A 17,031-nucleotide genomic window follows, 5' to 3' on the forward strand; every position below is an offset into this window, starting at 1 on the left:
AACACATCCTTCCTCATAACCTTGAAAGTGTCTTAGATCTTACAATCATTCATTCATCCAGTTTTTACTATCTTGAGACTTTTAAAGGTGTAATTGCAGGTTTAACTTCATCTCTACTCTTCCCTCGAAGCCGCACACATTCCCGATGGGGGACTATATCACTATTGTTCCCTACTGCAGAATCACTACCATGGAACTCCCTCCCAATAGCACTGTGAATGTAACAGATGGACTGCAGTGATTCAAGAAGACAGCTTACCAGATGGGTCTTCTCATGGGCAATCAGGAACGAGCAACAATATTTATCACTGAAATCAAAAAGAGACTTTCACAGATTCAGGGTAAAACTTTAAAAAGGGAGCCAGTATCTGCTAAGAGTGGGCTTTTGATACCTAGACTGGGATTTTATCATTTTCCCACCCCAGCATCCCTACAATTCAGTGTGGAATAAAAGAGTTAGTGTTCCTTATAAAGAAGATAAACGAGTAATTAAAGCAAATATCCTGCTAGCCTGACTAGCAATGCTCAAATCCCATGAAAAATACCTTGAAATCATCTAACTTGATTTAACTCATCTCCTCTCCATATGATGAATGCTGCAGGAAACACCAAGACTCAGTCATAACCTCAATGCAGGTTGAAAATGTTTAGGAGAGTAGATGGACAGAATAGTAATCTTTCAGATGGTGTTTTTGCAACATAATACTAATGAGAGGAAAGTTCTGACAACCATTATCGATAAGTAATATTGATATTAGAGTGAAAGAAGTGGGAGGTTTCAAGTTAAAGAAGGATATAAGGCAAAAATTAGCAGCCAAGATCTGCTTGGCACAGATTATTTCTTCACATATATTCTTGAATATTTGCACAATTAATACTAATTTATTCCACAATCATTCCACAATATTTTACATTTAGCACCTGTGCAACAATTATTTGCCTGGTTGCTGCAACTGAGACAGAGAAAGTGCCAGTTTCAGATGCAATAATAAATACAAAATGGCACAACTGGGTTATCTAAAATGAGAGACTAGCAACATTATGTGCTGTTGCAAGCTGTAAATAAAAAAAAATGAACGCTGAAAGATTTTACATTTTTCACTCACCTGTCCATCACCAGGTTCCCATCATTGACCCGGACCATGGTCCATATATCCCAGTATTCTGCGTTCGTTGGCTGCGTGTGGGGTCCAAACACTGCACTGATCCTGGAAAAAGCCCAAAGCATATACCCCTTCAGGCAGCTTCTTCACACCCGAAGTTCCATTTGTCATTAAAACAAAAAATGAATAAATGCAGCCATGAAAGGCAATGGATCATCACGATAAAGCCAACTAGTTCCAAAAATAAAAACCAAATAAACTGCGGGTGCTGTAAATCAGAAACAAAAACAGAAATTGCTGGAAAAGCTCAGCAAATCTGACAGCATCTGTGGAGAAATATCAGAGTTAACATTTTGGGTCAAGTGATCATCAGTTCTGACGAAAGGTCACTCAACCCAAAACGTTAACTCTGATTTCTCTCTGTTGATATTGCCAGACGTGCTGAACTTTTCCAGCAATTTCTGTTTTAGTTTATAGTTCATGAAAGTTCTTTAGGAACTAAACTCCAATCTCTCACCAACATTACTCACCAACTTTCTATCCCATTGAAATGACTGGTAAGAATGGGCAATAAATACAGAATAATTTACATCCTGGAGGTACAGCAAACATTTTATAGACTGGCTCTTATGGGACCAGAAGCATGCCAGTGATCAAATACTCTGGGGAACTGAAAGGTCCACATAATCAATGTTAAAAACACAGACTAAGTAATAGAAACATAGTGCAGGGAGTATTCATATCAATTTTAAGTTACAGCATAAATCACTTATATAATAATAAATTTGCCTTATATAAAACTTACCAGTCAAGAGCCTTCTCACTCAGATCCTCAACTATTTGGACACAGCGGTATTTGAGGAGAAATTAACTTGAAATTGATTCAACTCTTGATATTTTATATGGCAATTTAATTGAAAAACAAGATTTTTTATTTCAAGGTAAATAAATTTTAAAGACTACAATAATTAGACAGAACAATACAGTAAACTTTACAGTATTTGAGGTAGATAATTTTTGCCAGTTTATCGAGTGCTAGTTAAAACAAAGTTTGCTGTACTATGAGGGTCTTTGATAAGAATGGTGATTGCTCACTGAATAATGCTGTGACACAAGGAGATGTGGACCTGGGCTCCTTTTATCATCTGAGAGTCTAGCTGGTGCTTAAAATTTTGCAAGAGACTTTGAGACATATCACACCAAAAAGAGAGCCCAAATGAGACAAGCTAACAGTATGCCTGCAGTTTATCTTTTTTAGTTCATTAGTACTATAAAAATACATCACTAACTTTTTCCTCACTAAAATTTGTGAATTATAAGACTCTGTATTACAACTCATTGGAAAGCATTTTATCACAAACAGCAATTAACCTCTCACGTGCAACTTGGAAGGTTCAAATGAGTCCTGCCTTGTTTGTTCAATGAGTTGGAACTGTGGGTTGAGAATGGAACAAACACCCTATCCAATTCTTGTTCAAAAAGAATTAGTTTATTTCTGTTGCACACTAGCTTCAATCCAGTTTACACCTAAATGCGTACAGTTACAGAGCTTACCCTTTTGTAAACAAGTAGTAGTTCATAAGTCTGGTAAAGATGGGTGAAAAGCACCCACTGTCCTTGAGCAGCTGTTAAGAAAATAATCATAAATTTTATTTAGAAATCCAACGGACATATCTTAATTCTCTGTTTTGTATCTGCTTGCAGGTACAACTCCCCCATACTTTAGTGGATATTGAGAAGAAATACGTACATAAAATTAGAAAGTCTGTGTAGAGTTTGCATTTACAATTGATAAACCTCAACCCCTGTTCTCAGAGCTTGTTACGTTTCACGTCAATATTTACCATTGTAAACTGCTATCCACATTTCTCCTTCAACATTGCTCAACATTCAAAATGTTGTTTCAGACTCTATCATTATGTGGCTCCGTGGAATGAGTTTCTGAAGTCTCTGTTCCAATTCAGTCAATATTCCTTACTTAACACAAAATTATAACCACTAAGTAGATAGGGAGGAAGACCATAGTACATTAAGTAGCTATAAATGAAAAGATCTGAAGTAACTTTTCATCTTTTCTAAGTAAGTTTGCACAGTTTCAAATAGCATTAATACATTGCTTAAGGAATAGCAATGGAATTTTGCCAGTCCATGTTAACTCTTTACTACTCACTTCTGACAAGCTTTCCTGCTCCAATATTAATTTCTTTTCCATTAGTAATACCAGTGACTTAAAATTTCAAAGAAAGCCAGAGTAGGATGAAGCCTTCAAGTCTTGAACTAGGTAAAATCTTCGAATCAGTTCATCTCCAGTCTTGTAATTTACAACAGTCTAGGTACAATATGCACTGCGTTAGCTGATCTCACTGTCAACAAAATTCTCCAACCCCACTTTGTTAGGCACAGTGTCAAACAAAATAAGCCAGGTCTCCTAATTCTAATGAGCAGCTATTGATATGACAAGGATCACCAAAACCAGCATCAGGTTTGGGTTTTCCTGCTGACTCCCGCAAACATGGGTAAATAATTTGTTGAGACAATTGTTGGCACTGACAAAAAAATAGACATTTCAGTGAGAAACTGGGCAACTGACAAGTGCATAGGTCTGTACTCCAGCAGGAGTTGCTGACACTAGAGAGGAAGGGGTGTAAGGAAAAAAGAATTTGAAGAGAAGGTGACTCATCCCTTAAAATATCACTTAAATTTTGCACATCCCAGCTGAAAACTTTTAGAACACAAAAAAAATTTAAATAACTATTCCCCTCAAGTTACAGATCAATTGCTCTTCATTTTCTTCACAATGAACAATACTGGGTCAACACTTCACAGTCCTGGAAAGGATACCCACTGCAGCACACCTTTACCACCTTGCTGAGTGAAAAGCCATAATTGCCAAAGATCTCAAAGTTAACCGCTCTGGAACCTCATCCATTTCCTACTGCAGTTTTACTGCATGCAATGTTTAGTACCACTGACAGGAAACTGGTGCTTTAAGCTTCAAGGTAGCTGCACATTACACTGATTGGTTTCTATGTTCTCAATTAATTTAGCCTTGCTAGTTTGTGTGCACATTCATGTTCTATATGAGCTATTCCTGTTCTAGTTACTTCATCTCACCATATCAAAAGATTCTTCCATTCCTTGCTGCTTCATGTACTTAGGTACATTTAAGGAGAAGCTTCATATGATATATTCAACTCTTAACTGGAGCTCAACCCTTAGTACAATAAATTCATGCAGATTTTATTTAAAATAGACAATATACAGACCTTCTGTATAAATCTTGGGTGGTTTGTCTCTGGGAATATTCCTGAAACAATTGCAAAGAATGAGGTAAGCTGTCATCCGGAGGAACTGAGTATGATATAAATGAGTTATCATTTTAACAAGACAGCCAAGTAGTAAAATACCTCCATTGGACAAGCACAGGCTATTAATCATCAGATGTCCAGGTTTACCGTGTTCAAACCTAACATTGGAGAGATAATACACAAATCATTTGAACTGTGAAACTTCCAATACTGGGATTATGTTGTAGTCCTGACAGGCACAAGTCCTATCACAGATCCCAGTCTCAGACCAGGAATAATGCCAGAGGGTTCCAGCAGAACCAGCAGAGCAGGATCAGTTCAGCCATTATTTCTGCTCAGCAATAATGATGCCCTATCCATCAGCATAGGCAGTATGGTGCAGAGTTATGCTCAGTGGCACACTGAGTCTGTAGCTGGTACCAAGCTATACAATCTCAGGACTGATCCATGATCTATGCCAGGTTAGCTGATTTCAATCACAACCAGAAATGGTGCCATAAGACTGCCTCTGAGAAAAGACAGAATTCAGAAGAGTGCTCCATTTTTGATCACAATCCAAATGACTTGCTGAACACCACGTAAAAATGGAATAGACTGTGGCCTATGTGGTTCTGTCTACAAGTGTGCAGCCAGTTTGCAGAGGACAGGAGTGAAGCACTCGGAGGGGAGAGGTTCTTGGTGTGGAGGATTTTGGCATTAATGTAACAGATTGAACACTGAAGCAGAGGATGCCTGTTATAGGTGTACACGATTATGAGGGGAATGGACAGGGTGGATAGAAAGCACTGCACCCTTAGTTGAAGGGTAAAGAACAAGGAAACACACTTGTAAAGTTAAAGGCAAGAGATTTAGAGGGGATTTGAAGAAAAATTTTCTCACCCAGATGGTGGCAGGGGTCTGGAGTGCACAGCAGGGGATGGGAGTTGAGGCAGATAATCTCACAGTACTTGGATGAACATCAGGAGTCATAACATTCATGCCTATTAGTTCAGTGCAGGAATGTAGGACTAGCTTAGGCAGCAGCGTATTTTTGGCAATAGACTCAATAGGCTGAAGGGCTTCTTCTGTACTGTACGATTCTATAAGCATTCATTAGGAGTTCCAAATATACAGTTTTTGAAAAATTGCAGGTAAACATATTTAACATTGTTGCTCAGGAAGTGACTTCCCACCCACCCAAAATGCCACTTATTTTTAAAGTGATAACCTGTACAGCAGCTCCAGTGCAACAGTATCTCCATAATCATGGGCTAGGATGTTGATCTTCTGTTGAGAAAGGCCCAATTCCACTAGTAGCCCCTGGACAATGTCTGCCTGCTCAAAGAAGGAGTATCTGTGCAGCCTCTGTTGAAGAGCAAATGCACTGCATTTAGCAATTAACCTTACAAATACAAAAGCACCCCCCCCAATTAATTGGCAAAACAGACACATCTCATGACAATGTTACAATTGCACAAACACATCTTTGCCTTCAGCTATTTTAAAGATTTTCTCTCTATGAACTATTTCTTTGATTGAAATGACTTGTTATACAATTATATGCAGCGTTTACTGAATGCCAATACATAGCAATGAGTAATATGATCCATGGCTGAAAGGCAGACAGTCTTGCATTTAAGTGCTTAAGTATCAATGAGGCTATTTTGAAGTGTAACCTTGGCTGTAATACTGAAAATATAACAGCCAATTTACACACATCAATGAAAACAGACCAAATAATCTGTTATAATAATGTTGCTTAAGGCACAAATATTAGCAAAAAACTAAAATGTTCCATCAAACAGTACAACCAGTCACTGTAGTAGATTACACGGTGTGAAGCTGGATGAACACAGCGGGCCAAGCAGCATCAGGGGAGCAGGAAAGCTTGACATTTCGGGTCGGGACCCTTCATCCAGCTTCACACTGTTATCTCAGATTCTCCAGTATTGGCAGTTCCTACTATCACTGTAGTAGATTACATTGTTTTTTGTCATTCTTTCTTTCAATAAGTATTCATTAACGCTTTTGAGATTTGTGGTCTTTTACAGCTTAAATGGTTCTTTCACCAAAAATAAGCTATTTAAAATAAATGTCCTGTTCCTCCACTTCAATGGGACCAATGTCCCTGCATCGGTTCAAGATTTCACTATCACCTTCTCCAGGTGAATTAGAGATAGGCAAGACATACTGGCCTAGCCAGAGACATCCATATGAATTATATCTAAAAAAAACTGAAAATGTTCTTAAATATCTTTGCTGAACCATTTAGAGGCGGCACAGTGGCTCAGCGGTTAGCACTGCAGCCTCACAGCACCAGGGACCCGTGTTCGATTCCAGCCTCGGGCGACTGTCTCTGTGGAGTTTGCACATTCTCCCCGTGTCTGCGTGGGTTTCCTCCGGGTACTCCGGTTTCCTCCCACGGTCGAAGGTGTGCAGGCTAGGTGGATTGGCCATGCTAAATTGCCTATAGTGTTCAGGGGTGTGTGGGTTATAGGGGGATGGGTCTGGGGGGAGATGCTTCAAGGGACAGTGTGGACTTGTTGGGCCGAAGGGCCTGTTTCCACACTGTAGGGTATCTAACTTACTACTTTCATTGATGTACCCTCGTCAGTTTCTTGGTAAATTATTTTGATAAGAAAAGTCTTTAAAAAGCAGGCAAACTAATGCCAACAGGCCTACAAAATGTTCATTTAAAGAGCTTTCCAAACCACTGGAATTTCACAGTATCAGAATGCAGCATGGCCATCTGCGAGGGGACCTGTTTCAAATGAACAAATTTGTAAACCAGAGTAAAATTTAGAGCTGTCCTGTGACACAGTGGTAAGTGTCGCTATCCCTGAAGCAGGAGAACTGTTTCAAGTACCATTTGCTCCAGAGATAATGTAATAACATCTCTGAACAGGTTGATTAGAAAAGATAGGTTAATTTGAATAAAACAGCATAAATATATGCACAGCAAGCACAAATATATAAAGGTATTCTTGGTTGTAACTCATGCCCACTTCAAATTCTCATGTTTTTATTAACTTTTAAAAAGACTTTTTTTGAACTATTTTTCTAATCACCCTGTTCATATTATTATACACATGTTTGTTATACACCTCTGGAGCCAGGTGGGACTTGAGAAGAGGCTTCCTGGTCCAAGGTTAGGGACACTACCACTGTGCTACAAGACAACCCAACAGATTGGCCTGATTTCATTCAGTTTGCACTGATGTAACTGGCAGAAATAAGCAAAATCCCTCTCCCTATAATTGTTTTGCAAATTAAAATCCTACAGTTAACAACTATTCAGCTTTCTACATACTGTGAATTACATTCAGTGTTCAAAGGGTTAAACCTTCCATAAAAGGAACTTAATATTCCTCAGCAATCAGATACTCACAGGTTTATCACTAAATCCAAAGCCAAGAAAATCTAATGTGATAACTCGATTAAACCTCAGAGTTAAGCCTTCCCAGATCTAAAACAAAAAGCACAAAAACAATCCTTTTGGTACTCTGCAACATTCTACAGAGTGTTTAGGTTGTCTAACAACACATATTAATTGTTATAGGTGAATCTGCTTAAATTAAAAAATCTCTTTGATCATTCACCCTAGTTTATTTCAAATTTAAAACTTAAATATATATTTTTCATAATAAAGCAAGTAAAGTCATCATAATCTTACCGAACCATTGGGCTGCTGTGTCACTGGAGAGAGATGACTGGTGGTGGTTTAACCCAAGGATAGCCACGCCTCAGGTGAGGGGAGAGGTTGACGAGAGTCCTTCATAGTAACCTCAGCCAACGTAGGAATTGAACTCACACCAGTGTCCCCAGCATCACCAATGGTCCAGCCAACTGAGTTAACCAACCTAAGTTTGACAGTATTCTAGGTTTGAGGATTTCTTGGTACTGAGCGAAATCAATTTCCAGTAGTAACCAGAAATAAAACTCCTAGCCAATTTCACCCCTCGAGTGAAGGTGTACTAGAACAAGCTAAGAATTCTACCAGATGAAATAGCAAAGCTCAGTGTTCAAAAATGTCAGATTTTAGATATTTTCACAACTGAGGTAATCCATTCAAATTCTACTACATTCAATCCAGTTCTACCTGTATGTCAGTGTAATATTTTATCCACAACTCACAGGCTCACTCCTCAAAGTTACAGCTCCACCGTCGTTACAAAATCCATTCTCCACTTCAAAACCAAACCAAGGGCAAACAATTTTGACCAAACAACTGGACCAAGTCTTGACATTCTTCTCCCCGACTCCTTACCTTGTGCCAATCATAGCTTGATGTTGGGAAACCATGCAAAAGGATCACTATGTCGGAACTGCCAACAGCACCCAGAGAATCTGAAATTTGTACACAGATTGCATTAAAACGGCCTAAAGAACATTGGGCAAGTTTAGGCTAGAGATCCCATGACACTAATTGAAGAAAAGTCTGGACTGGCATTTCTTCCTTTAATATTATCGAAAACAGGAGATTCATTCATCACATTATTGTTTGTGAAATCTTCCTGTTGGCAAATGGTGCCTGTTTATCAATATGTAAAAGTAATTACATTGAACTCTTCAAGTTAACTCAACGATAAGTTGTGATGTGTATTCAAGGATAGCTACGATGTCCCTGCTTGTCAGAATCCATCCTTTTTGCCCAAGGATCACATTGCGAACCCAGATGGATGATAAAAGCTGCCCTAGATCAGGATCTGAAAGCACCCCCACGCCGTCATTACACCTTAGCGAAACATGAGATATTTGGACCAAGTTAGCCAAACATTAAGGGCAGCCCACATAAATGGAGGCTTTCTACTGAATGAGGAACCTGACAACAAAAATAAAAGGTTAGGACAGATGGTTAAAGTCGTCTCTTAAGATAAATGGCACAACTTCCAATGTTATAGTTAATGTACTTGCTTTGTTGCTCGCATCTTATAACTTTGCATTCATAACGCACTGTCCTCAAAGAGCAACTTTTCGTAAAGTCAACTCTGATCAAGAGACTGCCTATCTCCATAGGCCTTATTATGTTGGGAACAGTGGGTTTATACATTTAATTATCACAACTTTTCAGAAAAAAAAAATGTGCATTTAGAAATGCAAACCAACATAAGACAAATATTCCCATTTGTCACATAAAGCAATACACATTTACAGAGACAACGAGATATAGAACTGGATGAACACAGCAGGCCAAGCAGCATCACTGGAGCAGGAAAGCTGATGTTTTGGGCCTAGGCCCTTCTTCAGAAATGGGGCGGGGGAGGACGTTCTGAAATAAATAGGGAGAGAGGGGGAGGCAGATAGAAGATGGATAGAGGAGAAATAGGTGGAGAGGAGACAGACCGGTCAAAGAGGCAGGGATGGAGCCAGTAAAGGTGAGTGTAGGTGGGGAGGTAGGGAAGAGATAGGTCAGTCCAGCGAGGACAGACAGGTCAAGGGGGCAGGATATGGTCAGTAGGTAGGAGATGGGGGTGGGGCTTGAGGTGGGAGGAGGGGATAGGTGGAAGGACAGGTTAGGGAGGCGGAGGCGAGTTGGGCTGGTTTTGGGATGCGGTAGGGGGAGGGGAGATTTTGAAGCTTGTGAAGTCCACATTGATGCCATGAGGCTGCAGGGTTCCCAAGCAGAATATGAGTTGCTGTTTCTGCAACCTTCGGGTGGCATTGTTGTGGCAATGCAGGAAGCCCATGATGGACATGTCGTCTGCGGAATGGGAGGGGGAGTTGAAATGGTTTGTGACTGGGAGGTGCAGTTGTTTAGTGTGAACCAAGCGTAGGTGTTCTGTAAAGCGAACCCCAAGCCTCCGCATGGTTCCCCCGATGTAGCGGAGGCCACAACAGAAACAGCAGATGCAGTAGACCACATTAGCAGATGTGATGGTGAACATCTGCTTGATGTCTTCTTGGGGCCTGGGGGGGAGGTGTGGGGGGGGAGGTGTGGGGGGGGAGGTGTGGGGGGGGAGGTGTGGGGGGGGAGGTGTGGGGGGGGGAGGTGTGGGGGGGGGGAGGTGTGGGGGGGGGAGGTGTGGGGGGGGAGGTGTGGGGGGGGAGGTGTGGGGGGGGAGGTGTGGGGGGGGAGGTGTGGGGGGGGAGGTGTGGGGGGGGAGGTGTGGGGGGGGAGGTGTGGGGGGGGAGGTGTGGGGGGGGAGGTGTGGGGGGGGGAGGTGTGGGGGGGGAGGTGTGAGACATCCTGCTGTTGCAGGGAATAGTGCCAGGCGCTGGAGGGGGCTGTGGGGCGGACAAGGGAGTCAGGGAGAGCGGTCTCTCCAGAAGGCAGAAAAGGGTGGGGAGGGAAAAATGTCTTTGGTGGTGGGGTCGGATTGTAGATGGCAGAAGTGTCGGAGGATGATGCGTTGGATCCGGACGTTGGTGGTGTGCTACATGAGGGCGAGGGAGATTCTGTTTTATTTTATTATTGCGGGAAGGGGTGTGAGCGATGAGTTGCAGGAAATGCGGGAGAGACACAGTCGAGGACATTCTCGACCACTGAGGGGGTGGGTTTGCTGTCCTTGAAAAATGAGGACATCTGAGATGTACGGGAATGGAATGCCTCATCCTGGGAGCAGATTGGGTGGAGGCGAAGGAATTGGGAATAGGGGATGGAATTTTTGCGGGAAGGTGTGTAGGAGGCGGTGTATTCTATGTAGCTGTGGGAGTTGGTGGGCTTGAAATGGATATTGGTTTCTAGGCGATTGCCGGAGATGGCTATGCCTGCCCCACCTCACCCGGCACTTTTCCCTGCAACCGCAGGAAGTTGTACACCTGCTCCTACACCACCTCCCTCACCCCCATCCCAGGCCCCAAGACTGCACATCTGCTAATGTGGTATACTGCATCCACTGTTCCAATTGTGGCCTCCTCTACATCAGGAAAACCAACCGGAGGCTTGGGGATTGCTTTGCAGAACACCTCCACTTGGTTCGCAACAAACAACTGCACCTCCCAGTCGCAAACCATTTCAACTCCCCCCTCCCATTTCACAGACATGTCCATCCTGGGCCTCCTGCAGTGCCACAATGATGCTACCTGAAGGTTACAGGAACAGCAACTCATATTCCGCTTGGGAACCCTGCAGCCCAATGTCATCAATGTGGACTTCACAAGCTTCAAAATCTTCCCTCCTCCTACCGCATCCCAAAACCAGCCCAACTCGCCCCTGCCTCCCTAACTTGTCCTTCCACCTATTCCCTCCTCCCACCTCAAGCCCCACCCCCAACTCCTACCTACTAACCTCATCTCACCCCCTTGACCTGTCCGTCCTCCATGGACTGACCTATTTCATATTTCCCCACCTACACTCACCTTTACTGGCTCCATCCCCGCCTCTTTGACCAGTCTGTCTTCTCCTCTACCCATCTTCTATCCACCTCCCCTTCTCTCCCTATTTATTTCAGAACCTACTCCCCCTCCCCCATTTCTGAAGAAGGGGGCTAGGCCCGAATCTTTAGCTCTCCTGCTTCTATAACGCTGCTTGGCGTGCTGTGTTCATCCAGCTCTAGACCTTGTTATCTCAGATTCTCCAGCATCTGCAGTTCCTACTATCTCTCTAATAATCTTTTACACGTACAGTTACAGATTAATTAAAGCCACGTCATTGGAGCATTAAGAACAGAACTATACAATTAAGTGGTATGAGCCTGCTCTACCATTTAATATCACTGTCATATCATTTTAAAACCCTCACCTCTGTAAAATATGCGGTGGTCTTTGTAAGTAAAGTAGGCTCCAGCCATTCGCCACGAATAAAGAGACGGAGAGAGACTCGGGGGAGGAAGGTGAAGGTAGACTGCAATAAGTGGTGCAGCAAGAAGTGCAACCTGGATCCACCACTCTTTCATCTTTAAAACAAAAACTACCACGTATGGATTCTTCAAAGAAAATCGTAATTCAATCCTGGCTCTTTCTTGGAAGTGGACTTCACTTTCAAATTAGTCAAAGGCAAGAGAAAAATAGTTATCACCAATACCTGTGGGTTTATATTCAAACATATTACAAGTTGTACAACCTCCAGGCCAATAAAAGAAGAACAGTCTTTCGATGCTATTTTAAAGCTATGGCTAATCTTTTAAACCAACACCCATCAGGGTAAACATCTACAGAATCATGTTAAACTACCATCCAAATGTAAACACTTAGCCCTCATACAAAAATATCAAGAGAAGTTTCAATCCTGAAGCAATTTGCTTATAAAGATACACTGTTCAACTTCACAAATGGGTAAGGGTACTTAAGTAGTAAACTCCAAGGTTTGATTCATAGCCTCTATTGAGCTCACTGACCTCCACTACGATAGTACTTTCAACTTTACAATTGGTCAAGGAATTCTTGCACTAGACAAAAAGATGGAAAGACACAGGAAAAGCATCAAGGCTTGCCACTCCTGCAAACAATCCAGCCATTCCCTCTGCAATAAAGACATATTTAAAAATGCTCTATCCACATGTGGCTGCTGGCAACACCCTCAGCTGTATGGGTCCTGGAGGTTTTTACATTATGGACAAAGTACCACATGACAATTCTGACTACATTTATGCAAAGTCATTAATGCAGAATGTCCCAAGACAGTTCACAAGAGTGATATTGAACAAAATTTGACAAGTCACAGAACAGGATTTCTGTTCCAATGTACACACCTTTAGTATGGGAGGCAGAGAGAAGTAATGCCACCTTCTAGGATTGTTCTGGAGTCCCCAGGAATTAAACATTAATCTACCACGCATTACTGCAAGGAACTGTGAAGAAATATCATAGAGACATTAAAAATCAGTTGTTTTGTGCATTTTTTTCCCTACTCTTGTTTATCATTTTAAAAATTATTGCAAATTGGAAGGAGGCTGTTTGACAGGCTAATTCAGGCAACAACATCAAATGATGAAACTCCAGAAATACGAGCCTCATTTGGACAGATACATGAATAAGAAAGGTTTAAGAGGGATCTGGGCCGAATTGAACTAATTTAGTTTGGAAAACATGGTCGACATGGACAAGTTGGACTGAAAAGTCTATTTCCATGCCATGTGACTTTGTCCAATCAGAACCAATAGCCACAAACAGAAAAGATAATAAAAATAAGTTATTTGCATCAAAGCTGTGTGGTTGTATACTCTTTCTTTAAAAAGAATTCTGAACTCATTAACACAACCTACACACATTTCTAGTTTCTGGAGTATTGAACAAATCCTGATTTTAACATGGTTTAATAACACCTAGGACTAACATAATCCATAATAGCCCTGCTCTTCGTGAAAAAGTCTGACAACAGTCTGCTCCTGTAAATTTGCACAAAACTTTTTCAAACAAGTTTGAACAGCATCTGTTCCAATCAAAATAGTGTTCTTTTAAAAAATAAAATCTGAAGGGGGTTTAAATGTCACGTTTCAAGCCAAAAAATACTAAATACGGTCATTTGCACTTAAGAAAGACGCAAAATATAGCAGCATTTTGTGCGAGAAACAGATGAGTAAGCTCCAAGCACCACTTACCTACACTCAGGTGAACTCTCATAGTCCCAAAGCACTTCTCACCTGAGAATACGATTATTTCCGGGTCAGTGCCGTTAAACTCCTCGCTCCGCCCTTTTTCCTATGGTTGATGACAGCCAGAGGAGAGTATGTCTCCCACTACTGGCCGTGAGGGTAATCTGCAGCGCCAGGTGCCCAATACCAAGATGGACCAGCCGCTTGATGCAGTGAGAGATTCTATTGTTAAAAGACTCATGAGAAAGTGTTAGGTTGGCCCAGATTCAACAAATTGAAAATTAATCAAAAATTTCTCCTCCGTTACTTTCAAAGAAGCCCAACTATTAAAAAAATGCAAATACGAATGCAATAAAAAATGGAAATTATTGGAGAAAACCAGCAATTCTGGCAGCATTGGTGGAAACAGAAGTAGATTCAGTGTTTTGATTCCAATGTGACTTCTTTGGAATTGAAGGGACCTGGAAAAATGATACTGTTTAGTTTCAAAGGATGTTATTAAATTGGAAAGGGTGCAGAAAAGATTTACAGGAATGTTACCAGGCCTTGAATATTTGCGTTGTAAGGTGAGGCTGGACAGGCTGGGACTTTTCTTCCCCAGCAGTGTAGTAGGCTGAGAGGTGACCTTATAGAGGTTTATGAAATCGTGAGAGACATAGATAAGGTGAATATCCAATGTTTTTTCCCCAGGGTATGGGGAGTCCAAAACTAGAGGACACAGGTTTAAGATCAGAGGGGAAAGATTGAAAGGGAACTGTGGGGCAACTTCTTCGCACAGATGGCGGAGCGTATATTTAATGAACTGCCAGAGGAAGTGGAAGAGGTGGGTACAATTACCACATTTAAATACATTTGAATAGTACATGAATAGGAAAGATTTAGATGGATATGGACCAAACACAGGCAAATAAGACTAGTTTAATTTGGGAAACCTGGCCAACACAGACAAATTGGACCGAAGGCTCTGTTTTTATGTTGTATGACTCTATTACTCCATGACATTTGATCTGAAATGTTAACTGTGTTTCTCGCTACAGAAATGCTGTCAGATCTGGTCAGTTTCTCAAGCATTTAATTTTATTTCAGGTATCCTGCATCCACAGTACTTTGCTTTTAAATATTAATGTGCTCCATAGGAACTGTCCACAATAGGCTGCTTGCTGTGGTGCTCATAGGTAGCAGACCTCAAGATATAAATAATTTGGTGGACATCTCTCCAGGACATTTGTATCCAATGATAATTGCAGTTATGCATCAGTGTACTGCCAAGCTTTTGGTTTTGTTGTGATCAGCTGGGCTCAGAAACCTAAGAAATTTACAAGTGCAGTTTCCCAGGACGTCTTTGTAGTGATACCATCCCTGCCAATGAGTTAGAACGCCTAGTTCAAATCTCATTCCTGGACAGGATGCCCAAAAGGAAAGTTTGTTCACAACATGATCAAACAGTTTAAGTATTAATTTGCCAGTCCTCAAATGGTAGACGGTAAGAAGAAGAGAAACTCCTGGTCAGCAATGTGACGAAAAGAAAATTCAAGCCTTTACCACCACTATATGTAACTACAGACGGAGCAAGCATATAGAAACATGAACAGAGGCTGGGGCGAATGAAATTTGTTTAAAAGCAGTGAGCTCCAGGATGGTTAGGAGGAGGCAATGTGGCAAGGTGTAATAAGCCTGAGAACAATGCACAATTTTTATTTCTATTCATTTGTGGGGTGTGGGCATCACTGGCTGGCCAGCATTTCTTGCCCATTCCTAGTTGTCCTTGAGAAGGTGGTGATGAACTGCCTTCTTGAACCACTGCAGTCCTCCTCCTGTGGGTTGACCCACAGTGCTATTAGGGAGGGAATTCCAGGATTCTGCCCCAGTGACAGTGAAGGAACGGTAATATATTTCCAAGTCAGGATGGTGAGTGACTTGGAGGGGAACCTGGAGGTGGTGGTGTTCCCATATGTCTGATGCCCTTGTCCTTCCAGATGGAAGTGGTCGTGGGTTTGGAAGGTGCTGTCTGAGGATCTTTGGTGAATTTCTGCAGTGTATCTTGTAGATAATACACACTGCTGCTACTGAGCGTCGCTGGTGGAGGGAGTGGATACTTGTGGATATCGTGCCAATCAAAGGGGCTGCTTTGTCCTGCATGGTGTCAAGCTTCGCGAGTGTTGTTGAAGCTGCACTCGTCCAGGCAAATGGCGAGTATTCTATCACACTCTTGACTCATGCCTTGTAGATGGTAGACAGGCTGTGAGGAGTCAAGAGGTGAGTTACTAGCCACAGTATTCCTAGATTCTGGCCTGCTCTTGTAGCCACTGTGTTAATGTGGTGAGTTCAGTTGAGTTTCTGGTCAATGGTAACCCCCAGGATGTTGATAGCGGGGGATTCAGTGATGGTAACACCATTGAATGTCAAGGGATGGTGGATAGATTGTCTTTTATTGGTGATGGTCATAGCCTGGTATTTGTATAGCGCAAATGTCACTTGCCACTTGTCAGCCCAAGCCTGGATATTGTCCAGATCTTGTTGCATGCGAACATAGAACATAGAACATAGAACAGTACAGCACAGAACAGGCCCTTCAGCCCACAATGTTGTGCCGACCATTGATCCTCATGTATGCACCCTCAAATTTCTGTGACCATATGCATGTCCAGCAGTCTCTTAAATGACCCCAATGACCTTGCTTCCACAACTGCTGCTGGCAACGCATTCCATGCTCTCACAACTCTCTGCGTAAAGAACCTGCCTCTGACATCCCCTCTATACTTTCCACCAACCAGCTTAAAACTATGACCCCTCGTGCTAGCCATTTCTGCCCTGGGAAATAGTCTCTGGCTATCAACTCTATCCATGCCTCTCATTATCTTGTATACCTCAATTAGGTCACCTCTCCTCCTCCTTTTCTCCAATGAAAAGAGACCGAGCTCAGTCAACCTCTCTTCATAAGATAAGCCCTCCAGTCCAGGCAGCATCCTGGTAAACCTCCTCTGAACCCTCTCCAAAGCATCCACATCTTTCCTATAATAGACATGGACTGCTTCAGTATCTGAGGAGTCATGAATGGTACTGAACATTGTGCAATCATCGGCGAATATCCCCACTTCTGACCTTCTGATGGAGGGAATGTCATTGATGAAGCAGTTGAAGATGGTTGGGCCAAGGACACTACCCTGA

General features: G+C 42.0%; 1 protein-coding gene across 9 annotated transcripts in view; it reads right to left on the reverse strand.

Moving 5' to 3' along the window:
* mest (mesoderm specific transcript) overlaps nucleotides 1–17,031 on the reverse strand; it is a 31,578-nt gene that overhangs the window by 11,053 nt on the left and 3,494 nt on the right. Inside the window, exons 1-10 of one of the 9 annotated variants that reach the window (XM_048553947.2) lie at nucleotides 13,870–16,432; nucleotides 13,021–13,119; nucleotides 12,072–12,239; nucleotides 8,658–8,737; nucleotides 7,779–7,856; nucleotides 5,619–5,755; nucleotides 4,511–4,569; nucleotides 4,370–4,410; nucleotides 2,658–2,728; nucleotides 1,107–1,247 (exon numbers count right to left, since the gene is read on the reverse strand). In XM_048553947.2, coding sequence (XP_048409904.1) covers nucleotides 1,107–1,247; nucleotides 2,658–2,728; nucleotides 4,370–4,410; nucleotides 4,511–4,569; nucleotides 5,619–5,755; nucleotides 7,779–7,856; nucleotides 8,658–8,737; nucleotides 12,072–12,225 — 761 coding nt within the window. In that variant the 5' untranslated portion in view covers nucleotides 12,226–12,239; nucleotides 13,021–13,119; nucleotides 13,870–16,432. Of the gene's footprint in view, nucleotides 1–1,106; nucleotides 1,248–2,657; nucleotides 2,729–4,369; nucleotides 4,411–4,510; nucleotides 4,570–5,618; nucleotides 5,756–7,778; nucleotides 7,857–8,657; nucleotides 8,738–12,071; nucleotides 12,354–13,020; nucleotides 13,120–13,869; nucleotides 16,433–17,031 lie in introns of those variants that run through there. The other 8 variants (XM_048553945.2, XM_048553946.2, XM_048553942.2 and 5 more) reach the window with 8 other exon arrangements.

The sequence above is a fragment of the Stegostoma tigrinum genome, chromosome 25 (assembly GCF_030684315.1).
Source record: "Stegostoma tigrinum isolate sSteTig4 chromosome 25, sSteTig4.hap1, whole genome shotgun sequence".
In the NCBI taxonomy this organism is placed as follows: domain Eukaryota; kingdom Metazoa; phylum Chordata; class Chondrichthyes; order Orectolobiformes; family Stegostomatidae; genus Stegostoma; species Stegostoma tigrinum.